Consider the following 27,932-nt stretch of genomic DNA (forward strand, 5'->3'; position numbering starts at 1 on the left):
GTAGACAAGATTACATGTAAATTTTGCCCATGTGATTTCATGTATGGGGCATAATCCCTGAAATTTTAGTAATAAAATCTGCAAAGAGTCTAATCCTATTCCTCTTTACACATGGTGTTGCTTGTTGTAGTATAGGAGAAAAATGTCAATACCAGTATGCCATGCTGCAAAATCTCCATGAGGGCAAGATAGCCACCCTATAGCTCTGCCTGCTTGTGTGTTTTATTGAAAGATGTCTTACACCAGTCCCCTTGAAATATCTTTGTGTCTCTGTCTGTGGTTCATGCAATCACCAACAGTACTTTCTATTCTGTGACTATTTGATCTTCGTTATGGAATGTAGTGAAGAGTAACAGGATCAGAAAGGACCAATTTTTTTGGTGGGATTGGGGTGTTGGGGAGTTCTTAAGGTAGTTTTGATGCAAGTTGGTGAGTTTTCATGGAGGAACACATGGCAATGAGGGGATCATATAGCATTGACTAGAGCAGTGGTGCTTGATTTTTCTCTTAAAATCACTTCACCTACCATATTCAAAAATTGTGGTCTAGTGTAGTATTCTGGTTCCATGTCTCTAAACCTCTTCTTGTTGTCCTGATGGAAGTCTGCAAAAGTAAACTTCTTGTGGCCTTCATCGCATTCTAAATCAATTATTAACTGACATTCTTTTGGAAAAAATTTCTGAAATGATACTGTACCAATCTAACATGAGCACAATTCATCAGGGTAAAACCCCCCCAACACCCTTCACACGTGCCTGCATTAGCAAGGATTAAAATGTTGAAGGCAAGACCCCAGTTGGATATTATGTGGAGATAATAACAACAGAAACTGTTGATTAGCAACATTGAATTAAACAGAGCAGGAGTCTAAATTACAATAAATCAACAATTAAATCAACCTAAGTTAGAACTAGATGGTGTTTCATCTATACACAAAAGTGGAGCCACACACAATAAAGACTAGCAGAAGACAGCTTCATTTCAGCATCACAAAGAAGTGACCTGGGTTCCTAATTCTGTGACCACCTATATCTGGAGAGGGGTCCAATACAAGGCTTAAAATGCAGCATCATGGAGAAGAAACCTGGTTTCTGATTCTGCTTGATCTCCTAACTGGAGTCACCACCTCTTCATCTCCACATCCCTTCAAAATCCAGCGCAAGAGCAACAACATATAAGAGACAATGTGGGTTATTGTACTTCAAATGTTTGTAAATACTGAACGAAAGTAAAATACTTACATGCTTAATGTGAATTTTCTCATATGATGTAAAACTCCCATAAGATGGTGAACCCGTTGAGTATTCTGATGACGAAGCAAGGGACTCTCTTTTGTTGCTCTTCCTCAGCCCCCCCCTTTCTTGGCTTTGAGCTTCACTTGCCCCCTTAGATCCTTTTTGGCTATAGGATGGTGAACCCATTGAGTATTCTGATGTAAAACTTGCCCCCTTGGATCCTCTTTTGCCATAGGATGTGCTCCTTTGGAAGCTGCTCATCTCAGATGGACATGACTCGCCAACCATATCAACTTCGGTTGGCCAATTCCTAGAAGACAGCCCTTGGTGAGTGTTCTCCACACTTGCTGTAGGGATAGGAGCCAGTTTCTTGGCCAGCAACTGATCCATGGGAATTGCAGCAGGACTCGGGGTAGGAGGTTTTTGTTGCTTTAGAAATATGAAAGCTGCAGCTACTGTTAGAATTAGAATGAGCAAAGAAATCCCCAAAACGTTAACAGCAGAGGATTTTTCTTTGAGTGACAGATATAGTTCCTTGAAGCTTTGTGAATTTGCTGTCCAAGCTTCTGATTCTGAGCTTTCAGGTTCGAAAACTGCTCCACTGGACTCAACTTCAGTATGGGAAATTAGTTTATTTTCTCCGTGGAGTTTCTCAGCTTGAGGCACTTCAGTCTTGATTTCAGAAACCTGTGGAACTTGAACTTCCTGTTCGTTTTCAGCTATGATACTCTGTGCCTCAGGGCCAACATGAGAAGCAACACTACTTTCCTCTTCAATCTGCTGCACTTCAACTTCAGCACGGGAAACCAGTTTATTTTCGCCCTGGAGTTTCTCAGCTTCAGGCACTTTTTCAGGCTTGATTTCAGAAACCTGTGAGACTTGAACTTCCTGCTCCTTTTCAGCTATGATACTCTGTGCCTCATGGTCAATATGAAAAGCAACACTACTTTCTTCTTCAGTCTGTTGCACTTCCGAATTATGGGGTTGTGCCTCATGGTCAATATGAAAAGCAACACTACTTTCCTCTTCAGTCTGTTGCACTTCCGAATTATGGGGTTGTGCCTCATGGTCAATATGAAAAGCAACACTACTTTCCTCTTCAGTCTGTTGCACTTCCGAATTATGGGGTTCTGCGACTTCAGCTTGTAGAGGGAGATTTGCTTCTTCTAATTCTGTTTTACCCTGTGAGGCCTGCTCAAGCTCAGTATGAGAAGCAACGTGATATTCCTCTTGAATCTGTTCCAATTCTGAATTATCGGGTTCAATTACTTCAGCTTGCAAAGTCAGCTTAGCCTCTTCAAATTCTGGGTTAACTTGTGAAGCCTCTTCAACTTTTTCATATGCTTCAGTGACCAGATTACCCTGCTCTTTCATTTGAACAATTCCAACCTCTAGCTCCTTCATAGGCCACTGCAAATTTTGTTGATTTTCCTTCACAAGGTATGCACCGCCCACAATATCTACTTGTGAATCTGTGAAGTTACCAAACCGCAAGAAACCCAATTCATTTGTTTCTTTTACAATGGGAATCATCTTGGAGAAATAAGACACTGTGTTAGCTGACCACAGCCTGAAGTTTCTAGTCAGCCCATCAAAATTTGTTCTTGCAAATTCAGCGAGCTCAGCTGGTTCATACAATTTAGTGAAGCTTGACTCTTCGCCGACAGAGGAATCAATGACTGAGCTAATGAATGGAGAGTCAGTAGTTGGTATACACAAACACCCAACTAACAGGAGCAACAGAACAAAAATGGGCTTCAATCTGAAAGAGGAATATGACTTGGACACCCCTTTTGCCTCAAGGGCCCTCCCATTGGAAGTGCGGATGTCAATGGGATTTGGTTCAGACACATTGGGTTCTTCTTGGGCTGTTTCTGTCAAAGCTGCTTCACTTTCTTCTACCTCTTCATTTTGTCCTTCTTCCAGTTCAACGGAAGAAGAATCTTCAGATTGGGTATCCTCAGGGGTTTCAGTATCAGACAGGCTTTCAAAGATAAAGCTATCCTCAAGTCGCTTACATCCCCTCAAGCCGACCTCTTGTTTTTTGTTGCGTAACTTTTGAATTCTTGGGTTAGGCTTGTAGAGAAGGAACTGAGGCCTGGGTGAAAGATAGTTTGTTTTGGGATCATAGGGAGGAGGTGATGGATTAGCATAGTTTGTTTTGGGAACATAGGAAGGAAGTGAGGGATCACAGGGAGGAAGTGATGGATCAGCATCAAGTGGTGCCAGAATAGAAGTTGATGAAGGAGAAGGACTAGGCCTGGTCTTTGAACAATCATCAATACCAACACAGTCTGATCCCATGGTTATGGTCTCTGATAAGGATTCAGAGTCATTCTTGGATTTCAAAGGCACCGGAAAATCAAGGACTTCATTGCCTTTGGAAGCTTTGGAAGGAGAAGGAGCCACAGGACATTCCTTCCTTTTTCCGGGATCTACCATAGTTGAATCAGAGGAAGCTGACTTTGAATCAGAATCTTCAACCACTTCCTGGAGATTCAATGGACTAAGAGGACTTTTCCCATCTGAAAATGATGACAATGAAGTTCGAATCAGTTCGTTCCTCTCAAGCAACACTTTCTTTTTGGGAGAGGCAGCAATCTTGGAAGCAGCAGAGATAGTTGGGGACATGAAGTTCTTTGTACCCTTTGAAACAGCTGGTGATCTGATTCTCACTGGTTTTGCATTCTGATCTTTCTCATTTTCTTTCTCATATTGGTGTGGAGGAACACCACCTTCTTTTGCAATGGAGTGTCTTCGTGGAAAATCTATGACAGTATCAAGAAACAAATCAGAGTTCTAATTCCACTACTAAAGCAAAAGAAAATAGGACATCTTTCAAATGCCACCCATGATAAAATTAGAAATTTCAAATGTCACACCCAATCTAACCCTTCCCATAATCAAACTAGATTTTTTTTTTTTTTTTTAATTTTCTTTTTCTCATTTTCTAAGCAACCAAACAGGCGGTGCTGTAAATTTAGAACAAAAAATAAATAAAGAAAGAAGAAAAAAAACCCTTGAACCTGAAGGAAACTTTTCAGCTATAACCATACTAAAACTCTCCCCGGCCCCCATCCCACCACCCAAGATGAAGATCTTGTGAATGGATTTCCTCTGAAACTCCATCCACCAAATTTCTTTTATTTTCCCAGAAACCAAACAGGCAGTACAAGAAATCTTAGAATAAAAAAGACACTAAGAAGAAAAACCGAATTAAAACTACTACTATTCACAACAATGAATGTCCAAAATTTTCCCGACAGACAAACAGAAAGCACAGAATTTTAAACAAGAAAAGAAATTAATAAAAAGTAAAACACAAGAACCTGAAGGACCGTTAGCAGCTGTAGCAGGATTAAATCCTTTCGTGTTAGCGACAATTGAAGGCTTGGTGAAAAGAAATTTTAAACAAGAAAGCACATAATTTTAAACAAGAAAAGAAATTAATAAAAAGAAAACACAAGAACCTGAAGGACTGTTAGCAGGTGTAGCAGGATTAAAGCCTTTAGTGTTAGAGACAATCGAAGGCTTATTGAAAAGAAATTTTAAACAAGAAAAGAAATTAATAAGAAAAACCCAAGAACCTGAAGGACTGTTAGCAGGTGTAACAGGATTAAAGCCTCTCGGGTTAGCGACGATTGAAGGCTTGGTGAATGGATTTCCACTGAAACTCCTTCGGAGAGTATTGTTGATTTCTGAGTTTCTTGAATTGGGGTTTGATCTGCTTGTGACCGGCGAAGGTGAGGGAGACCCGTTTGAAGAAACAGCCATGGTTGGTGATTTCAGGATGGAATGAAGAGTCTTCAGAGAGCAAGAAGGCAGGAGGAGTTTGCTTGAGATCTTGAAGTGATTTGAGTTTTTGGATGCGTTTCTGCAGAGATTGTAACGGCTCGTTCTGGAGAGATTGAAAATTTAAATAGTGTTTTTTTTCGACCGTTGGAGAAAAAAATATTCCCAAGATCAAGAAAGGTGCTGAAGCCGTTGGATCATTATGATCTGCCTATATTTCAAAACGGTAAATATTTTGGAGATGCAAATTTAGCCGTTGATGACTTTCACTCTTATGGAAAGTGGTGAGTTATGAATAGATTTATAATGATTTTTATTTTTATTTTTAATGTTGGATATTTTACTCAACTTACCAAGTAAATAATATTTTTTTAGTTTTTAAAAATAAGAAATTGTTTCTAAAAATATATGACACTATTTACCTATTATTCTTTTTAAAATATTAAAAAAAAAACAAAGCGAATTTTCACAAAATAAATAGAATTTGTTTTTACTTATATTTTTTTAAAAATAAAAATAAAAATAAAAATAATTTAAAACCCATAAAAAGCACATGAAATAGAATAGGATATCTTTCTCTTTTATATATATATATATAAATCTTCACTAACCAATATTAAAAATTTTGGAATATGAAATAATACATTGAAATTTTGGTTGAAAATGAGTTATGAATTTGTTTTCTTGTATGCATATTAAATTTTAAATCAAATAAGAACAAATCAAGTGAGACGTAAATGCTTTAGATTCTTTAATAAATTTATTGATTTTAAGAATAATTTGAAATTAAAAAAACTTAATGAATTAGTTGTATATCAGATCAAAACTACTCTAGAATACTTTTTTGTAATCCAGTAGTACTAAATGTGAATATGTAATAAAAAAAATGATTTATTTATATATAAAAATTTAGATATTGCTTATTTTTAAGTTCATTTTAAATAAAATATTACTAGTTAATGTTATTTTTAAATTATTATTATTAATTTTTAACAAAAAACAATTATGCATTAATGAATATGTTAATATCCATATTTTATCATATGTAGTAAAATAATATATTTTTAATAAAAATATAATTTATGAATTTATTAAAAATATTAGTATTCATAGTCTATTAAAAGTGATTTATAATATTATAAAATTATTTTATTTCTAATAAGGCTTGAATTAAATTGAATTATTATAATATAAAATTAATTTTTTTTATAAAAATCATTTTTTAAAACAATTAAAATCTATTTATCCAAAGGAGTTTTTTTTAATATTTTTAAAACCTTTTTAAAAACAATCAGACACCCTTATTTTAGAAAAGAACAATTTTTTTTTTTTAACTTAAAAATAATTTTTTAAAACAAGTTTTTAAAAAAGAAAAATAAAATGAACCATAATTTTTTTAAAAAATTATCCTTCATCGTTTTTTCATATATATAAGTCTTTACTAAAAATATGTGATTATATATATATATTTTAAAATTTTGATATGCGAGATTAAATATTTTGATTCATATATATTATAATATATAGTCATATTTATCATATAGTTTTTTAGGTGTGATTTCCAAACTTGGTAAATTTTATATAAGGGTTTGCCTTTTATTTTAAAATATTTTAATTTATTTCTGTTAAAAAATTTAGCATCATAAATTTCTTATATTAATTATTTATTTTGCATCTATTGTGATGTACAATATCCTATGTAAACAAGTTTAATTTAAGTTCAAAATTATAATATTTTCATTTAAATATATATTAATTTGTTAATGATCAAAATATAAATAACTTATATACCATGCGAAAGAAAATACTATAAAAAAAAGCAGACCCGATATATGTCGAGCAACTTTTTTAGTGTTTTCTATTTATTAAGACTAAAATCGTAGTTGTTAATTATAATTTTAAAATTAAACTTAAAATATGATTATAGTTTTAAACTTGTATTTAAAATTACTGTTATTAATTAGATTTTAATTTTTATCCCCAAGAAAAAGGGGAAATCTCAACCCACGTGGATTACCACGTGACGGAGAAACCTAATTTGAGAATTTTTTCCATTGGAGGGTTATTTGAGGGATTTTTATTTTTTATATAAAAAAATAAAAAATAGGTTACAGTGGTTCAAGCCTAAGAAAAGAGGTTTTGAGAAGCTAATCAAAACAAGCATATTCCTACACCCCACCTCCAGCCAAACAGACCCCTACTCAATCCTTAAACCCTTCCATCCTCAACGCCACTGGTAGCGTAAAGTCCCCACTGTCATCTCTCTCTCCACCGTCTCTCTAGCCATGTCCTTGTTTCTCAGAGCCTTTCCTCTCATAGCTCTTCGCTCCAAACCCTTCCCTCTCTGCCGCACCATTTTCAAACTCAATCCAAAACTACTCCCGAACAGAACCATTTCCTATGCTTCTGCTTCTTTTTCCACAGAAACCCAAATTTCCGATCCCAAACCCTCCATAATCCTCAAGGACACTCTTCAATGGGTCAACCGAACCGGATTATGCGGCGAATTATCTGTTGACGATGTGGGCAAACGGGTCCGCCTCTGTGGGTGGGTTGCGCTTCACCGTGTCCATGGAGGTCTCACTTTCCTCAATCTACGCGACCATACCGGTATCGTTCAGGTATCTGTCATCGCTTATCTGCGTAATGCTTTTTCTTTCCCGAAATTCAACTATTTGGGCATGAAATTGAAGTACTGTAATCATAATCTTCGTAATGGGGCAGTTCAACACATGTAATTTTATATTAGAATACATTAAAATGGTCTTTTTCCTAGTTTGGCCTAAAAACTATATGAAATTGAGTCGGCCCGTATTGGTAAGAGTGGAATGGGAATTTTGGTTTAATGTTATTTGTTTTAAAAGCCAGATTATTTTCATAGTTGTTAAGTGATGTTAATGTTATATAGTGGGACTGGTGCGTGAGGATTTGTGTGATATTCCTGGAAATTGGATGAGAATTTGTAAGAACACCCAAGAGGACATTGTTTTTGTAGGTTTTCTATATGAATTATTCCAATTCAAAAATTATTGTCAAAATGTAATTTTATTCAGTACCAGAACTTCAAGTCAAATATAATTTTATTCAACCAAATGCTGCTTTTGTTGATTTTATGTCCGTTTTTTATTTTTATTTATTGTTATATGATGTTTTGCATTGTTAATTCATAGGTTACAACCCTTCCCAATGAGTTCCCCAAAGCACATTCTACCGTGAATGAGTTGAGACTTGAGTATGTGATTGCTGTAGAAGGCATTGTTCGATCTCGGCCAAGTGAGTCAATCAATAAGAAAATGAGAACTGGCTTAATCGAGGTATATTTCATTTTAATATGTTATTATTTATTTTTGTTGAAGATTGCAATTTCTTTTTTCTTTTCTGTCTTGATTGTACATCTGACACTGATGCTATTTAAGTGAGATGCCAATTTTTGTTTTCCTCTCTTTCTTTAGTACCACCCTTTTTCAATAGTTTTGTTGTCTTATTTAAATGCTGTATGTGGCAAATGTCCAGTTCAAAAAATTCAGTATCTTTCCAGTGTAATCGTTCATCAAGCATTTCAGGATTGGTTTGTTGGTCTTGCCTGAGCACATGATTAGTGATTGCACCTGAAATTGGAAGTGATGGAGAGGAGCCAGAACTTTTCAACACATGCTTGCCCCCCCACCCACTTAAGATCAAACTCAGGCTAGTCTGAACCTTACAGATTCGTACTTCATCAATGCCTGTCAGAAAGAAAGAAGAAAAAGAAAAGGGTTTATAAGTATTCCATTGATGTATTCAGTGGATTTTGGTTGTTGAAAGGGAAAAAAAAAAGCTAATGCATTGACTTTTATTACAGTGTTATTTGATTCAATAATTCGGTCAGCAAGAGTTTTCAGTCCTAGGTAGTAAGTACCAGATCTACAGTCAGATCTAAAAGGAAACGGAACAAATAGAGAAGATAAGAAAAAGATAATTAACCATAATCTGAATCAATCAAATAATGAATAATGATACATTCCAGGTCTCCATCACCCATAGAAAAGAGATTTGAAGGAACAGCTTCTTCATTTTCAAGACAGAATTCTCCTCTTCCTTAAAGATGGGCCTATTCCTCTCCTTTCAAACACAGAGCATGTTAAAAATGGAGGGGCTTTCTTCCACCCATTCTTGTATCTCTTCCTACATAACAGCTGTGTGAACTTGGAGTAAATTTTAATTGAACTATCATGAACCATGCGCTCCATGCAAAGACAGACGTCCACAGCTTACTGATAACACGAAAATTGAGGATTAGGTGAGTTTCTAATTTGACATTTCTCAAGAACATAGAACACCGACTGCGAGTATTTCTTCTGGCATCTTGTTTAAGAATGGGTTACCTACCAAGGGTTTGTTGATATATAAAAAAACAAATGGGTCCTAGTTGCGCTAACTGTGGGGAGGACCCAGAGAATACTGATTATTATTATTATTATTTTTTAATTTTTCCAAATTTTAAGTTTGCTACTGGAACATGGAATCTCATTAGAGAGATATGTGGCTTTTCCCTAATTCTGACAATATGGATGCTATTCATTGACAATTGACAATCATAGCTTAGAGACAATGAATTTAGAGGTGAAAAATTGCTAATATTCTTTTGGCTAATCTAGTGCAGTAGTGTTGGAATTAATTTCTAAAACAAAAATAATAATTATTAATTGTCATTAAAAAAATAACTTATATATAAAGACTAAGTTCAAGTTTAGATAAAGGCATTATTTGCAACATTAGGGACAACAAAAGGTCAACCTGGCTTGGCACAGACTGAATGGAGAAGAATAAGATCCTGGTTCCAGTGTTAGAAATCCCTGGTTGGAGGGAATGTATTCTTCTGGTTAACAATAAAAAAATTAATAAATTGACAGTTGAAGGGGCTCTAGTCATTCTATTTCTATGAGAAAATTAATTGAAGTTCATTACATTTCAAAGATGTATATTTGATTTAGTTTCCTTAATTGAATATGGATACTTAATAGTTCTAGTTTTATGGCTAAATTAATTCATTGTGCTTGAAAGATGTATATTAAGCTTTACAATGGGGATTTGTCTGTGTTCTATTGTTATATATTAAGTTTTGGTCCATAGTGTTTCCCCCCCTCAAGTTTGGCATGTGCTTTGTTACGGTTGCAATCATATAGCTAGTCTTTTATGCTTCTTTTTTATGCATGCCAGGTTGCTGTGGAGCATGTCCAAGTGTTGAATGCTGTGACATCTAAGTTGCCCTTCTTGGTTACCACTGCAGATGATGCGAAAGATACTGTTAAGGAGGAGATCCGTTTGAGGTAGCTTGCTTAAGATCACTCTCATTAAATCACTCTCATCTAAGTTACTGTGACATAATTTATATTTGATACTCTGCTATTCTTATGCCTTCTAGTTTTCTTGTTAGTCAGGCCCGAAATAACACTTATTCTTATATTTCAAGATTCATGTGATTCTTCTTATCACCGATCCTAGTTTTCTAGCCCCCATTCTCAATGTTACTGCTTTAAATATGCTAGTACCTTATTCTTTGAAACACTTTTGATCAGACGTGTTAACGTCTTAATGACAAGAAACCCTTATACAGGAGATCTTTGTAGCAGCTTTTCCTTTTTACAATTATGCATACAGCTTCTTTAAAGATGGTAACGGTTATCAAGACCCTGGAGTTTGCTTCAGCCTTCAGGGTTACTGTGTATTAGTCATGTTCCTGCTATTTTTTGAATTCTTAATGTCCATTTTTTGATTTTAGCATATGCTGAAACTGTGGTATAGGCAACGAAATTGCCAAGGAGGGCTTTGATAATTGACAGGAAGCTTGTTGTTTGAGGGAATTGTTTTTTATGGATTCGCTTAACTGGTGTAAATTTTTCCTTTGATTATCAAAGTCCCTTGGTGGATTTCCCCAAGGGTGTCCTAAAGCTCCTCCATCAAGCATACTGCAGTCTATGGAACTAAAGGTGTCCGTTGGAGCAAAAATGTGAATACCCTTAGAAGCCATGACCAGAACACTAGTAGAGAGATCCAATCTTTAGTGAAATAAATGCTGTAACTTTGGTCGTTTCCAAAAAAACTGTTGTGTGATAAAAAAGAAAAATCTCTAACTGATGTCTCTGTCTCCTTCAAGTTCACCAAAGTCGACATGTAATAAATCAACAAAGCTCAAAGTGGTGTATTTTCTCCTTCAAGCTTACCTATTATATTACCAAGTGAGTGTGATTTCCACTGGATATGCACAATACTTTAGATAGTTCATGAAAGTGCATGCCATGATTCTTCTATCTATCAATCAATAACTGGTATGTGTTGCTGCATGATGAATGCTAAGAAGTTGGGTTTGTCTCAGCAATGATGACTCAAGCTAGTGTTTCCAAATCCTGAAATGCTGCAGAGTTTTTTGAACATCATTTTGGTTGTCCTCACCAGTGCTTGCACAGTTGTGATTTAGTGTTTCATGTAAAAAAAAAAAGCTTATTGTTTTCTATATGAACCTGGTGGTTCACAAAGGATTTCAAAATTCTTTTCTGATTTTGTGATTTTTGCGTTTTTTTCTCCTGCTCTCCAATTAATATGAGTTCTTGTAGCTTTATTAATTGAGATGATTCATATATATGTTTCTAGATACCGATGCCTTGACCTACGCCGGCAGCAAATGAATTCCAACATTATGCTAAGACATAGAGTGGTGAAACTCATTCGAAGATACCTAGAAGATATACATGGTTTTGTGGAGGTATTATCCTTTGCAGTTTTAATTACAGTTGAACTTCTTACTTCAAATATTATATTTTATAGGATTCACTTAAAATATTATTTGTTTGGATTTATGTTTAATTTTCATACTATATTTTGATCGTGACTTTTGTAGAGTAGATTGAGACTCCAATACTCTCTAGATCTACTCCAGAGGGTGCTCGGGATTATTTGGTGCCCTCAAGAGTTCAGGTACTTGACTTGTATCCATCTGCCTTTAAATTTGAGATTTTGCTCTTAATCCATTTCCAGTTGCATGTGATCAGGGATTTAGTATTTCTTTTCCTTTTTGAATTATGTTTTCTTGCAAGTTGAAAAATGAGACTCAACAAAATGCACAAATATAAGTCGCCGATACTTGTGACTGCACTTATCTGGTAGCTGCCTAAGTGGTTTATCTCCACGTCATTGCATAAAAAGGGCCTTGTGGAGGTGGAAACTGTAATCACCCTAATTGGGCACAATGTGAATTCCATTAGGCTATGTGCTTATCTAGCACTTGTGGAATCGCATGTTCTCCTGCATTAACCATCTCAAATTTTTTATTTATGTTCTAAATGATTGGGTGGGCATAAAAAAGGGGCTGACTTATGCTATACTGACAACTATAATTGTACCTTGAACCATGAGTTTTACTCCCTGCTTCCTGGAAAGTTTGTAGAGGACATAATGATTTGGTTTGGATTCCCCTGTTAGCAATATTGCTAGTATACAATCATATGCATGGGTTCACATGAATATTTTGTACATATATATGGGTTCACACATGTATATTTTGTGCATAAGCACTTAGTTAATTCATAAAACATATCATGTCTCGTTTTTCTGTTTTTCCATATTATATATCGTATTGTAATATGTATCATAAGTTCTTTTACATAATGCAAAAATAAATAGAGAAATATGCATACACATGTGAGATACATAAATACGTGGGAGGCATGAAGTATAAAGTAATATGTAACAAAATTCATGAAAAATAGTAGGATTTAAAGAGTTGAATTATGTCATATGATATGAAAACATTGATTACTAGAGTTTTGAAAAATTTAATTTAATAAAATATAAGTTTAATGCATAGGTTCATCACAAGGTGTATCAAAATAAACTTTTTGAATCTTTAGATATGATTTTTAGTTCCAAATTTTAACTAGGCATTGATACTTACATTATTGATATGTGCATCTTTATGTGTTATCTCCAAAGTTCTGATTCGTGTTTATCATTATTCCTTTCTCAAAAAAAAAAAAAAAAAAAAAATGGAAAAAAAAACTTATAAAGCCTTTAGTCCTAACCATTGCACAATATGTCTGAGGAGTAAAGAATCAATCGATTATCTCTTTTTCTAAATTGTCTGAGACTGTGGGTTGTGGCACAAGTTATTTAGATTAGTCAGGTTAGGTTGGGTTCCTCTTAGAAGTATAAGTGACATGATGACCTCTCTTTTAGGGAGTTTGAGAGTACTCTCAAAGGTAGAGTACTTGGCATATTGCTCGTCTCATATTGATCTTGATGGTTTGGTGGCAAGCAATGTAAGAATTTTTGAGGACAAGTGGAGAATTTAAGAGATTAGATGGGATCTAATTTATTATATTCCTCTTTTTGGTCCTCTAATACTATAGCTTTTGAGGGCACTTTTCTTAGAGCTATACAATTTAATTGGAGTATGGTATGTAATTGAAAAGGTTAAAATGGAAGTTACTCCCTATTTAGGTTTCACCATTAGTGGGAAGTTAAATTTCAATTATTGTGCTTTGGGTAATTTTGGTCCATTGGAGATTGGAGGGGTGATTAGAGACCATAGTGGTTTTGTGGTTAGAGGTTTTTCAAAAATTGTAGGAGAGGGTTTAGTCATTGAGACAGATTTTAGCCCTTTTAGAGGGCTTGCTACATGGTAGGGCTCTTAGCCTTTCTAACCTATATGTGGAAGAGGACTCTACTATTTTGATATCTTGGGTGGCTAAATTTGAGAGACGGTCTTGACCATACAATGAGTGGCTCTATTAAATTCTAGATGTCGCATGTACCTTGGATTGTTCTTTCTTTGTCTTCTTGTTTATTTAATAATGTCACTGATCTTTTGGTAAAGAGAGGAACAATGCATCAGGTTCATTTTATGGGGGATCTTTTACCCCTATAGAAGTGTCTAGTTGCTTTTCTTTGTACAGTTTCATGTGGTGCTTGTGATGTCTCTCTATGCTTAGAGAAGTTTTATCCATCTCTTCTTTTGATAAGATTTTGTATACTTTGGAAGGATTGTCAATCCTTCATTTGTACTTCTAAATTCATCTCAATGAATTTGTTCGTTTCTCATTAGAAGAAAGAGGAAAAAAACTGATATATTAAATAAAAGTTTTTATTTATCACTCATCATCATTTCCAATGTCAACATTGAAATCATATAAATGATGATTCCCAATATTCATTGTTTGAATAAATTTACATGGAACATTTTATGTATAGTTCGGTAACAAGAATATAGCTTGTCATGTAAGACTATTTTACTTTTCTCTCCCTTTTATGATCAATTTTTAATTTTAAAGTGTTTTGAACAATTTATGCAATAATTCTTCTAATCTTTTAAGGAAAAAGAATTTCAAATTTGATTTTTCTCATAAACTATGAAAGATACTTAAAATGCATGTATTGTTGTATCATGTATCATGTATTGTAGATGTGTCATAAGATATGCTTAAGACAAGATACTTGGCTGTACGAATCGATTTTCATTAAAGAAATTGTGTCATATGATTGTATCATATTGTTTATCATAAGTTTTAAACAACTATGTATATGCATGCGTAAACTGTAAATATACTTATACTTTGTTAATTTATATAGTTTTGGCAATATATGTACCTAGATGCATGTGATTTAGTTTGGACATTCTTTTGGAATCTTGTTTTTTTTCATTTTTGTTTCTTTTTTATTTACTACATATGATGATATGGTGGTATAGTGTAGAAGAGTGGGCCCATGACACTTGGGGTTTGCTTTGTTGACGGTTAGAATAAATGCCTCACTATTAGGCTGGATTCCCCATTATTTAACCCAAAAAAGAAAAAAAAACAAGAAAAAGAAAAGGAAAAAGATGATGTAGTGGTTGGATAAAGAAATGCATGCTTAGAAGGGTATGGATCTTCCTTACTGAGGAGGTGTTATAGCCATAGATGGATGCTCAATATTTTCATGTTAAGTCTCTTAGTCTTGTAACAAAATGTTTGCATTCCTGGGTTTTTGTGAAGGAGAATGTTTTATTAGGAGATAAATCATCTATTATTTTGAAAACTTTTTCCTGGCTTGCAGGTCTGATTCACTCTAATGTGTATTTTGAAGCCAGGGACATTCTATGCTTTGCCCCAAAGTCCACAACTGTTTAAGCAAATGCTAATGGTCTCCGGCTTTGATAAATATTATCAAATAGCAAGGTAGTTTTTTTATTACAAGCTGTTTTTGCTGGATTCAGTCCTTGTATGTTATTGCTTATTTCTACTGTGCTATGAGTTTTCTGCTTCCAGTGAAGATATAGCTCTACAGTATAGGTTATTTTCGTTTATAATGATTAATGAGTCAAGACACCTATAAAAACAAAAACAAAATTAAAGTTTGCTTTTCTTTGTTTACAGATGTTTTCGAGATGAAGATCTTAGAGCAGATAGACAGCCTGAGTTCACACAGTTGGATATGGAATTGGCTTTCACTCCTTTGGAGGTTATGCTGAGGCTCAATGAAGATTTGATAAGACAGGTTAGTATTTCTGGTGCAGGGCCATCAGAAGACCATTCTGTGGATTAAAGAAGAAGACATGTCATTGTGATTCATCTCATGCTTGATTTGGGCTGAGACAAGTTTGTGTCATTCCAGTTTAGCTCATTAGCATCTGAATATACACTTGAGCCCTGACTTGAAGTAGGTTTTTATGTGTGTGTCTGTTTCGGTGGTCTAGTTTAGTGCTTGTATAGCCAGAAAGCATTTTTTTGTATCTCACTATCCATGTATTCAATATTGCATGTTTCTTAATTTTACTTTGAATGTTCAGAATTCTGGTTTGAGCAACAGCCACTTATTATCTGCACATTACAAAGCATGATGACAAAAATTGCAGGTTTTTCTAGAGATTAAAGGCATCCAACTACCCAACCCTTTCCCTAGGCTCACATATGCTGAAGCAATGAGTCGATATGGTTCTGATAGGCCAGATCTTCGTTTCGATCTTGAGTTGAGAGAGGTATTTATTTCTGTTAATTTATCTATTTACACTTTTGATAAAAAAAAAATTTAGAGTTGACCATTTTTTTTTGGGTAAAAGAAGAAAATAGGACTGTGAGAGAATGCATGGCTTCTCTCATCTTCATTCATAATCCTAAAAACTTCTCTTGGCGGAACATAGACTATGTACTTATTTTAGTTATACTTTGTACTCATTTAGTTATCTATTACTTTATCATGTGTTACTGATATTCGATTTATCCTATGTTTATTTCTTTCTCCTTTTGTTTTCTGATTGGTAGTGAATATCATTAGTCTTTTTTTTGTTGTGGTCCTAGATAATGTGAACATGGTTCAAAATTATGGTATTGGTCATTGATTCGGAAGGCACCGAGGAACATTGATCTTGGTAACTCGGATCAATATCAGATGATACTCAAAATATGCTAATTTAATATAATAGCTCAAAAATTCAAAAATTCAAAAAATAAAAATAAAAAATCAATATGATAAACAGTTATATTTTTATTAATTAATTATTAAAATATATTGAATGATATCTTCTTATATGAATTTTATCATTTTTTTAATTATTTTTCTCAATTTGTAAGTATAATAAACTCAATTATAAATCAATTAATTTATTAACCGTTTATATTTATAACCATATAAATATCCATGTTCTTACGTTTATGCCCATAGCCATATAAATATCCCCATTTATCTTCCGTAAATATTTTTGAAATCCTATCTTCAGCCCATACATCTAATCAGTAATGGACAATGCCAGATAATACTATGATATAATATCATATATATTATTGGTGTGTAAAAAAAATATCCAATTCCCATTCTTTTCCCAAATCTAAGTCTTCTTCTTCAGCTAAGGGTGAATCTTGTTTTAAAGCTTTCAAGGTCCATGAAGTACAACCAAAGATATCGATGCAAGAAAAACCAAGGCACCACTGAGATGTCGTCACCAGCAAACAATCTACATAACCATTCAAGATGTTGCCAATAGCAAAAAGGATTTGAAGACAATGATTGGAGGAAGAGGGAACATTGGTGTTGGATTGTCATTCAACTTTAAGTTGCTACAATAGTAGTAGCAGGCAACAAAGAAAGGTGATTTTGTGGATGAAAAAGAAGAAGAGAGGGATTTGTGATGTAACTTGGGGTGTTGGGGTCGAATTTGAAACTTTGTCTAGTCAAATGAGTTTTTTTTTTTTTCAAAAAATCGGTTGAGTTAGACGATTGAAGGCGAGTTAGTACCGTGTCAATATTCAATGTTGAAATTGTAACTTGGGTATCGAAATCATCTCGGACCTAGCTGAGGCGGGTATGACTTGGCTGAGTCGTACCAGACTTGGCCAGTATTTTGAACCTTGAACGTGAAGGTTTCTATATAATTTTATCACCTGTTATTCCCCTGTTATGGATCAACAACTATCTAGTAGTCATAATTGTCTTCCTCATTTAATTTAGATTTAAAGTTATTTGACTATCAATAATATTTTCAAAGTAGCTAGGGGAACATGAAGGTAGCATTTTCGCTTTCTAAGTTTGTTCCAGTATCTGTTTTTGGGTCTTTCCAGTAGTTCAAATGGCTATACTGTTGCATATTAATTACCAAATTGAGAGAATTTTTGTCATTCACCATAAAAAATTAGTTGATAGTTGGATTATCAAATTCATGATTTAAATTATGTTTAATTTTATTAATTGGAACTGCAGGTGTCTGATGTTTTCTCAGAGACTACGTTCAAGGTGTTTGCAGATACTTTGGCAAGTGGGGGAATTATCAAAGTCTTATGTGTGCCTTCAGGTGCAAAACATTATTCAAACACGGCTCTTAAAAAGGGTGATATTTACAGTGAAGCAATCAAATCTGGAGCGAAGGGTTTGCCCTTCCTGAAGGTCTTGGATGATGGTAAAAAGTGACAATGATGGCATTTTAGTTATTTTATTTATTTCTGTGGTGTTATTTGAGTAGATGTTGTGGTTCACCATTGATGGTTTTAGTGTTGCTTTATTTTAGGGGAAGTTGAAGGAATTTCTGCACTGGTATCAAGTTTGGATCCAACAAATAAAAAGCGGTTACTAAAACAATGCTCTGCAGGATCAGGTGATCTCATATTATTTGCAGTGGGTGACCATGCTTCAGTTAATAAAACTCTAGACAGATTTAGGGTATTTATAGCCCACGAACTGGGTTTGGTTGATCATGTAAGTTTGTATCCCACCTTCTACTTTGAAATGTGTATACGACACAGTTTTTTGCCCTGTGTCTGACATTACTTGCTTTTCCCTCTCTGATATATAGTCCAGGCATTCAATTCTGTGGGTGACCGATTTTCCAATGTTTGAGTGGAACAGTGCAGAGCAGAGGCTTGAGGTGTGTCTCATGTCCATATCATGTCTCATGCAATTTTAGTAAAAGAAAAAAAAATTGTTACCGCCTATGAAAGAAACTTACTTGTCACTATGGACAACCTCTGCCTTATTTAAGGAATTAACTAAATACATCACTGCTATGTTAAACTGCTCAATTGATTGTCATTAGGGTAGATCTTGCCATTGTAAATTGTTAGGAAATTTTGTCTTTGTGCGGAAGTGCTGAGGTTTGTCACATGTCTATTATATCTCTTGCAATCTAGTGAGATCAGTGTTATGCATCTCTATGCATGAGAAATCTACAATTCATTCTTTTGCAAATATATGTTTGTTAATGATATTGATTGAGAGTATATTTGAACCGGTGTTTTACCTTGGAAACTGCGGGATTATAAATGAATATGTGAGAATGTTATGCTATCTAGATGTTGTAAAGTTAATCTATGTGATTCCATTTTCTTTTTTCACCAAAAAATTGTTCTATTATGCTATGAATCTTCTGTACCCTTATCAGGGAAATGACCATGTTGTCACTTTACCTAGTTAAGCTTTTATGTTACCTTATGATGGGATCTGTTGCTATGTTAAAGAATTTAAGTATTGTGCTTCTGCCTTTGATATTTTGACCAATGGTATTAAATTATACTTGCTATTGTTAAATTGTTTTTATATGGAAAAAGAACTGTGTATGGCATTTTACCTGGCTCTTTTTTCTGCTATTAATTAGATAGGAACTTTTCTGACAGGATGTTGGGGGAGGGATAGAGAGGTCTTTTTTTTAAGTTTGAATTTGAGTGCTAACAAGTTAAAATTTAGTGTAACTTATCATAAGTCCTTTTCTTTAGTACATTTTTCTTATTTATGCATGCGTTTGGAGAGTAAATTTTCTTTTCCAGGCCTTGCATCACCCTTTCACTGCCCCAAATCCTGAAGATATGGAAGATCTTTCCTCAGCCCGTGCCTTAGCTTATGACATGGTTTACAATGGTGTTGAGGTATTTATATCCTTTCCTTTTGGTGCTCTTTTTCCAAATTTTTTTTCTGATAATCACCTGCAAGTTAGTAACCAATGTGTTGCATCACCTGCTTCTATGGTGTTGTTAGATTGGTGGAGGAAGTTTGAGAATTTTTAAGCGCGAAGTCCAAGAAAAGGTTTTGGAAATTGTTGGAATCTCACCAGAACAGGTGAGGGGGCCAGACCCCTATTTTTAATGTTTAGTTTGGTCTGCTTACATTTTGAAAATTATTTTGGCTTCTTTTTGCATGTTATGGGCCAGTGATATTTCTTGCTACACCACTATGCATTAAGCAACCATTTGTTACAGTCAAAACCTCCTAAAAAGGCCTCAAGCTTATGGAAAAGTTTTTTATTTTAAATAAAAAGAAAAGAAATAGAATAATCTCATATTTGAATAAATTGAAAATAGGAGGTTGATTTGTTTGATTGTCATTTTTAAATGGAATTGCAATAATAAAATTTTCACCCCCAATCTGGGATTTGATCTAGTTATGGGTTGTTTAGTAGAAAAATGGAAAGGAGAAAATGGAAAAGAAAAGGATTGAGAATTTCTAGACTTTCTCTACAGCCCACTCCGTTATTATAATATGTATGCCAAAAGGTAATGGGAAAATACAAATATCCTCTTTTATTTATTAATTAGCTAGACTCTCAACAGAAACACCAACTGATTTAGTGTATAGCTTAAATCTTTATTTGGTGATCTAGTTTAGTTGAAAACTTTTCAATGGATGGTCATGGCACTATTTTCCCTTGATTTGGGGGTTTGATGAACTAAGAATAAAGATTATGTGGGGTTGTTGGGGCTACATCATTCCTGAAAATCAGGGTTTTAATTATGCTTCATTTGAAACAAAAATTCTGGACTGCGATTGACACAAAACGTAATCCCAAAATCTGGTGTTTAATTTTGAAAGGAAGCAGGATTGCATGGGTTGGTATGTTTGGTTCCTTTTTTTTTTTGATAAGTAAAAGCAATTGAATTAAGAAAGCCTAAAGAAGTAGACCTGAAAGTATACATGATGTATACAAGGTGATAAGGCCAAAAAGATAAGGAAAAGAAAAAAATCACCCCCTTACTTACATCCCAACCAATAAATGAAATCAAATAAAGGCCACGAGCTAAAATTAGGAACTACCACCATTGGAATCAACTCGTTTTTATCTAGGTTGATTTTTAACCCTGATACCACTTCAAACCACATGAACACCGAACTCAAGACCTTCACATGCTCCTTGCTTGCATCACAAAAAACTAAGATATCGTCAGCAAATAAAAGACAAGACACTGTCACACCCTCGCCTCCTCTCCCACTAGCCAAGAAACCCTTTAGAACACCTCCTTGTAAAGCCCTCTTCAATATATAGGAAAACACCTCCATTGCTGAAATGAAAAGGAAAGGAGAAAGAGGATCTCCCTGTCATAGGCCTCTAGAACTTTGAAAAAAGCCTATTGGGGATCCATTAAACAAAATCGAGAAATGAGTTGAAGAAATATAGCCACCTCATCCAATGTACCCACTTAACCCCAAACCCCATTTTTTCCATGATTGCTATTAAGAACCCCAATTCACATTATCATAAACCTTTTCAATGTTCATCTTGCAAATAATTCCACCTTTTCCGCTTTTTAGTCTTGAGTCAAAGGCTTCATTTTCTATAAGAACTGCATTCAACATTTGCCTACCTTCAACAAAGGCATGTTGGGAATTTGAAATCACTTTCCCCACCCCTCTTTTCAATCTATGTGCCAAAACTTTAGCTAAAAGCTTGTAAAGGCTCCCCACCAAGCTTATAGGGCCAAAATCCTTCAAATCATCTCTTCCCCCTTTCTTAGATATGAGAACAATAAAGGTGAAGTTTAAACTTCTCTCAAAGTGGCCTAATTCATGAAATTCAACGAAAAAGCCCATTACTTCATGTTTGACTATATCCCAAAAAAATTGCCAAAAAAAACCAAAATGAACCCATCCGGTCCAGGGGCTTTATCCCCACTCAGAGAGTGCAGTCGGGATCTCTTCCTCAGAAAAAGCAACCTCAAGGAGTGCCGCCTCATCACTGTCCAAAGAGGAGAAAGGCAACCCAATAATTCTCAGTCTCCTGTCCCAGTCTCTGACAACATATTCTGAAACGCGTTAACCACCCCCTCCTTTATCTCAGCCTCCTCAGTCAACTTCCTACCATCCACCATACCAGAAGACAAAAAATTCCTTCTTCTCCGGCATTAGCCATCTTATGAAAGAACTTTGAGTTTTTATCGTCTTCTTTCAACCATAATTCTCTTGCCTCCAAGAGATCTCTTCCATGCCTGCCCACTTGCTGAAGTCCTCCATTGCGCATCTTCTAGCCTCAGATTCCTCTGAATAGAGACCAGTCTTTTTCTTTGGCCTTCCAAAAACCAATCTGACTGAGAGCCTTTAATTTACTAGCAAGAATATGACTGCAGGATCCCCTGAAATTATAGCCCATCCACCAATTCCTGACAAGTCTGTAAACCCCTCCACTTTCAGCCACATATTTTCAAAGTGCAAGGGAGTTTTTCTGCCTGTGATCCCTCCTCCATCCAGCAAAATAGGAGCATGATCAGAAGTGGGTTTGGGCAACAGACATTGAAATAGGCCGCAAAAGTCACTCTCCCAGTCTTCTGAGACTAAGAAGCGACCACACCAAGTGAAGGAGCCCCCGGTGAGAGGCAAATCCCTCAACTGCAACTCGTCAATTACCTCTGAAAAACGCTTCATTGCCAGAGACATCTTCAAACAGTTTCTCCTTTCCTTGGGCAATCTGACCACATTGAAGTCTCTACTAATGCACCAAGGATCATTCCACAATCCCCTAATATCCCCAATATCTGACCACAAGGCTTCTCTCCCAGAATTACTGATTGGCCCATAAACTCCGGAAAACACCCAAATGAAATTATCATCACAATTTTTGAATTGACATGAGATATAATACTCCCCTATTTCCATCTCCAGAAGCTCAACACTCTGCTATCCCAGAAGACTAATATACCCCCTGCCTGCCCTCTAGAGTACACACTTCCCCAATCCATAAATCCTCCTGATCCCAGACTTCTCACTACCAAAACGGACATGAGCTGGCTTTTTTGTCTACTGCAAACAAACTAGGTCTGCCCTTTGCGATCTTAAAAGGGCCTTCACTGCCTTCCTCTTATCCTTATCATTATGTCAAGGGAGGATTCTAATTCATGTCAATACACCTCGAAGACTCCCCAACATTTTTTCTGCTCCTTTTTCCTGAACTGAAGAGGACTCTTAATTAATGGAGCACTCTAGCTTTAACTCTCTCAAACCTGGACCTGAGGAAAAAAACTCTTTTTTCCTCCAGGAGTATCTTTGCCCCTTTTCTACACTCCAGTCCTGGTAACAGTGTCAAGATTTCGTTCTTGAAGCCCTCCAGCGGCAACCCCATGAATCTACTGAACGAGAGCAGTTTTCCAAAAGCATCGTCGGATAAGGCATCCTTAACCATACCTACCGTGACTTTACCCCCAAAATTCACTTGGTGGGTTGGCCTCTGTACCTCCAAGCCATCTAACTGAACAATACACAAAGGCCTTGGCTCAAGAACATCACCATCCACTGAAAAACCCCCGAATCCTCCCAACATAACACGTGTCCCGCAGCTTTAACACTGGAGGGCAAAGACGAAGGAGAAGATCCCAGAGTCCCCAAAAGAGGAGTAAGCGGAGTTCTGACCTGGAAAGCAAGTGGTCTCCTCCATCAATACGTCATTCGTGGCGCCCGGACTCAAGGCTTCAGAAGCGTCTGGGGTTCGCAACTCAAGAGCAAGCCTGACATCCTCCTCGGAAATAAGAGGAGGGGAATCGCGAAGTTTGACCTGAAGCAGATCACCGTCTGTCTATAAATCCAATCCCTCCCCCTGCATAATGACAGCATCTTTAGGTTGGTATGTTTGGTTCTATTATCGTAGTAGAATGCAGTAAGCTAGTTTCAAGTTATTTATTTACTTAATTAACCGATAGATGAGGAATCATAAACCATTATATCCTTGAAATGTTAGTTTCATAGTTCTGTTTTAATATCCATGCTAAAAAGAACGAAAACAAAGGTGAAAAAAATGAAAATATTCTGAATTTCTAAATTTAGCATTCTGTGCTGGATTGTGTTGTGTTTTGATAATGAGTTTCAAACAATTCATCAGGAAGGCATTAGTATTTCTGGTCACCATGCTTTAGAATGTGCATTTATTGACATCCAGCTGCCCTTGCTATACTGTACTATGACATGCATGTGATAATAATGAACAAAAACAGCTGCTCTTATGTTGGTTTAAAATTATTAGCTTTTGAAATTTGTACATTTTTTCTTCTCTGCCAAAAAAAGAAAAAAGAATTTCGTAGGTTCTCATTTGGCAATTTCTTCTTTTGTCTCCAGGCTGAGGCAAAGTTTGGCTACCTTCTAGAGGCTCTGGACATGGGTGCTCCTCCACATGGTAAGAAACACATTCCCCTAGCCAGAGTATTGTTCTTAAGTGTAATGGACTAACAGATGCATGTCCCTTGCATAGTATGATTCCTTCTCACGAATAAATGTTCCATGTTTGTACAGAGGTGTGTATTGTCCACTGCAACAGGCACCCAAATAATAGAAAATGAAGCCATTAAATTGCAAAGTAGACATGGATATAGGGTGATGTAGAATATATGCACATCTTTTTCTGATGGAAGATGGAATTACAAAAGAAAGATTTTAGAGATGAAAAATGAAAAATGAAATGAAAGAAAAAAGTGAAGAAAAGTAGAAATAGGTTTAAATTTTCTAAATTTTTTTGGCATGCCTTTTCAAGTATTCCTATTTTTTCCTCTATTAAAAAATGAAGAATTTGAAAATATAGAAGTTCCAAAATATTTTTCATTGTGCTTTATTTTCTTTCATATTTTTCATAGTAGAATAAAGATAATTTGGAATATCTCCTACTTTCTTTTTACTCCTTTTCGTACTTTTTGTAATCCAAATGGAATCTTTAATAAATACTGAATAGCCTGGGAAAAGAAATGAATTTGATTATTTCTGAGAGTTGTTGAACTTAAAGGCTATGTTTGGTTCCCAAAAAAATTGAAGGAAAATGTAAAGGAAAGAAAATAAAGAGAAAAAGTATAAAGAAAGAAAAAGTGAAGGAAAATACTAAATAGATTTAAAATCAATAAATTATTTTTATTTTTATATGCTACTTCAAACTTATTTCACTATCTTTTTGATAAAAAAATTAAATAATTTGAAAATGCATAAGTTTCTAATTAATTTTAAATATATTTAATTTTTTTTTTTTTTGGGAATTTGCGATAGATAACCAAACATGAGAAAATCATTTCCTTAATATTTTTTTTCCTTCCTTAGTACTTTCCGGGAACCAAACATAACCAAACAAATGTTGTTGATGGTCTAGAAAATAGATTTTCCTTTTGAACATCTAGAATCCAAATGGCAAATTTCTATGGTTTTCCAATTTAAGTTCTAAAGCCAATGCCTCTTAGGAGATTGGATCTGGAAATAAAATTTGTTGATTTTTTCCATGTTCCTGGTATCTTGATATTTTACAGATTCAGGAAGGTTCTTTAATGTTATGGCACTTGTGGATTGCTGTATGGGTTGGATTTTTGAGGAGTGAGTTGGCTTTTTGTTAACACTATGGATTGATCTGAATCTGATGCATTGACTGGTTAAGCATCATGGTCATGTACAACCATCTAGTTCATTTGCAGTCTGAGCGCCTGATTGTTATCTCAATATTTGGAGTTATAGTTAAGTTGTTATTTTTTTTTCCTGGTGCAGGGGGGATAGCTTTTGGACTGGATAGGTTGGTGATGCTATTGGCAGGTGCTAATTCCATCAGGGATGTTATAGCCTTCCCAAAGACCACAACTGCTCAGTGTGCCCTGACTAGGACACCCTCAGAGGTGGATCCTCAGCAACTAAAAGATCTTTCATATCAGACCCAATAGTTACTCACTTTGTTTATTTGCTCATCCATTTGCTAACTTAATTTGGTTGCCCATTTCATTAGTATTATTCATTCACTAGAAGATCATTCAGCTCCAGGGCTGCATCCAATACAGTTTTGGTTCACAAGGTGTATAATTTGGAGAAAGATTTGTATTACATATGGATTTTGCTATTTATTTCTCATCAGTATTGCATTAAAATTCCTGTCTTAATGCTTGTTTTTGAGATTCAATTGCCTCACTCAGCAGTGTCAATGTGGGGTATGCTAATAGGGATGGTAATGAAGTGAGTTTTTTCCTATACCCATTTCACTTGTCTTTATATGGATGGTTTTTAGAATAGGATATATTACGGGTAGATTATGTAAATATATATATTTTGCCCATTCATATATATAATTAAATAAAAGATATTTTAATTTATTTATTTTTTATTATATTTATTTGTAAATTCTAATTTGATTATAATTTTTAAACTTATTTTTTGGATGGGGATGGTAATAAGTTCAAATGATTGAGACAGGATTGGGATCAGGGTGAGCCCCATCCTAGCTGCCAACAGAAAAATAAAAATAAATTGCAGGTCTCATCTTCATGAAAAACATGAGTACAAGGCCTTAAACAGTTGGGACTCCCCTCATTGGTTAAGGTTCAACTTGGTCCAACATGTTAAAGGGTGGAAATTATTGATTGGCACCTTAGGCCATGTTTGGTAAGGCAGAAATATGAAGGGGAATGTAGGTGAAAGAAATTTGAATTTTTTAATTTTATTTCTAGTAAGTCATCTAATGAGGACATTCTAAGGTGCTAAACATGTGAACAACTAAAATGTTGAGATTAATTATTTTTTTGAATTTCAGGCAAATATTTTTTAAAAGACCATTGCCAGAAATTTGCAACCTTTGTTGAAAAGTTGAAGGAAATGTGCTAGTTTGTCTTATACCTTACAATTCCAATTATTTATTTTTCATTTTCTCACTGCTCTAAAAGTTCTCTTATTTGAGATACTAAAAATTATTATTATTTTATTTAATTTATTATAGTTAATTTAAATAAAAATGTTAAATAATAATGATTCCATAAAAAGAATCTGCTTACTTATTACATGATCATATTTGATGTATATCGATTTTTTTTCTCACCTCTTCTAGAGCTCATGAGTGTAGAAAAAACTTCAATATGATATTTTGAGTTCTATCATCTTTACTTTACTTTATGTTGCTTAATTTGGATATATGTTATATTATTTTCATATATCATTATTGGATTGTCTTCGATAGAGGATAGTCAACTTTATCGACTAAGTTACATTACAAATCTTAACTATATGCATTTTAGGCTTAATAAATTACGAATATTTCTAATGATTTGAAGAAGTTTCGATTAATGTTTGCTTTGCAAAACTACGAGATATCGTAATATTAACTCACGTAAATATATATCTAATATGAGATCTAGCTTTGTAGGGATTTGAAAAATAACTGAAATTTACATAACGAAGTAACTATGATTCTCAACCTCTTAAATAAGATAAACACATTTAAGTTCTTTCATGAAGAGGTTGTAATACATGTTTGACTTAATTCCATTTCTTAGAGTTGGTTCAAAACTATATCTTGGTGGAAAATTAATAAAGAATTTGATATTTAGTTATATATAAATGTAATGTACATCAATCCAACAATTGTACCAAGATTTGGTACTTTTTGAATAAAATATTCCATTTTTCATTTTAAGTGAGCGAATGATTAAGAAAGAACTCCATAGATATTATTTGTGTCTATGAAAGTACTTCAAAACTTTCTTTGTATATACTGATTGATGAATTAATACCTTATGTGAAAAGTGCTTGCTTTGTAGATTGAGACAAATTTATTTTTCTAAGATACTTCATTTCAAATTATTTCTTCGAATAACTAGTCATTGTTCTTGTAAGTTCTTCAAGAAATTTTAATAAGATGCAAATCATCCACATGTTTTGATTTTTTAATGAAAATGCATGGATAAATTTGACTATTTACATTTATTTATTTTTGAAAAATACTTAATAATAATTTGAGAATTCTTCCCATGATTTTTTTTTTTTGAACTTTATAACATAAGATATGAAAAACTTCATCTTTATGATTTAAATAATAATGCTTAAGTACATTTAGAAAATCACTAAAAATAACATAATCAAAATGTATTCTACCAAAACTAATTCCATATGTAAAAACTTTAAAGGTCTTGAAATCAAATTATTTAAAATGGATTCTTTATTTACTTTTCCATTTAATATGCTCTACAATTTTTTTTTTCTATTTCAAAATTAATTTTTGGAAGATGTTTTATCAGTTCATTTTTATTGAGTTATGTAATTAGTTTGTATTAGCATGTACCGATCTCTTATGCCATAATCAATTCTAAGCATGTATAGAAGGAAAAAAAATATTTATCATGGTTATTATATATTTTTAATGTTTTAAATTTTGTGACCAATAAAAATGATTGTCATTTTTAATATCGTGCCAAAGTAGACTAAAAAGTTTGT

The 27,932-nt window shown here is 34.3% G+C and overlaps 2 protein-coding genes across 2 annotated transcripts; one reads left to right on the top strand and one right to left on the bottom strand.

Annotated features, from left to right (window-relative positions):
- Positions 1-808: 808 nt before the first annotated feature.
- LOC117908432 (titin homolog) lies at positions 809-5,107 on the bottom strand. The gene is made up of 3 exons (XM_034822014.1): positions 4,823-5,107; positions 1,242-4,003; positions 809-1,144 (listed from the first exon to the last, which is right to left on the bottom strand). The coding sequence occupies exons 1-3, from the start codon at positions 5,007-5,009 to the stop codon at positions 1,070-1,072; spliced, it is 3,024 nt and encodes a 1,007-aa protein (XP_034677905.1). The 5' UTR covers positions 5,010-5,107; the 3' UTR covers positions 809-1,069.
- Positions 5,108-7,228: 2,121 nt separating this feature from the next.
- On the top strand, positions 7,229-25,612 carry LOC117911329 (aspartate--tRNA ligase, chloroplastic/mitochondrial). Its single transcript, XM_034825652.1, has 15 exons — positions 7,229-7,648; positions 8,198-8,341; positions 10,227-10,336; positions 11,658-11,769; positions 11,910-11,981; positions 15,126-15,217; positions 15,416-15,536; positions 15,895-16,017; positions 17,733-17,928; positions 18,037-18,224; positions 18,322-18,393; positions 19,289-19,387; positions 19,497-19,577; positions 23,832-23,889; positions 25,230-25,612. Exons 1-15 carry the CDS (start codon positions 7,313-7,315, stop codon positions 25,397-25,399), a joined length of 1,974 nt encoding a protein of 657 aa, XP_034681543.1. The 5' UTR covers positions 7,229-7,312; the 3' UTR covers positions 25,400-25,612.
- Positions 25,613-27,932: the final 2,320 nt, after the last annotated feature.

This window comes from Vitis riparia, chromosome 3 (genome assembly GCF_004353265.1).
Source record: "Vitis riparia cultivar Riparia Gloire de Montpellier isolate 1030 chromosome 3, EGFV_Vit.rip_1.0, whole genome shotgun sequence".
Taxonomy (NCBI): domain Eukaryota; kingdom Viridiplantae; phylum Streptophyta; class Magnoliopsida; order Vitales; family Vitaceae; genus Vitis; species Vitis riparia.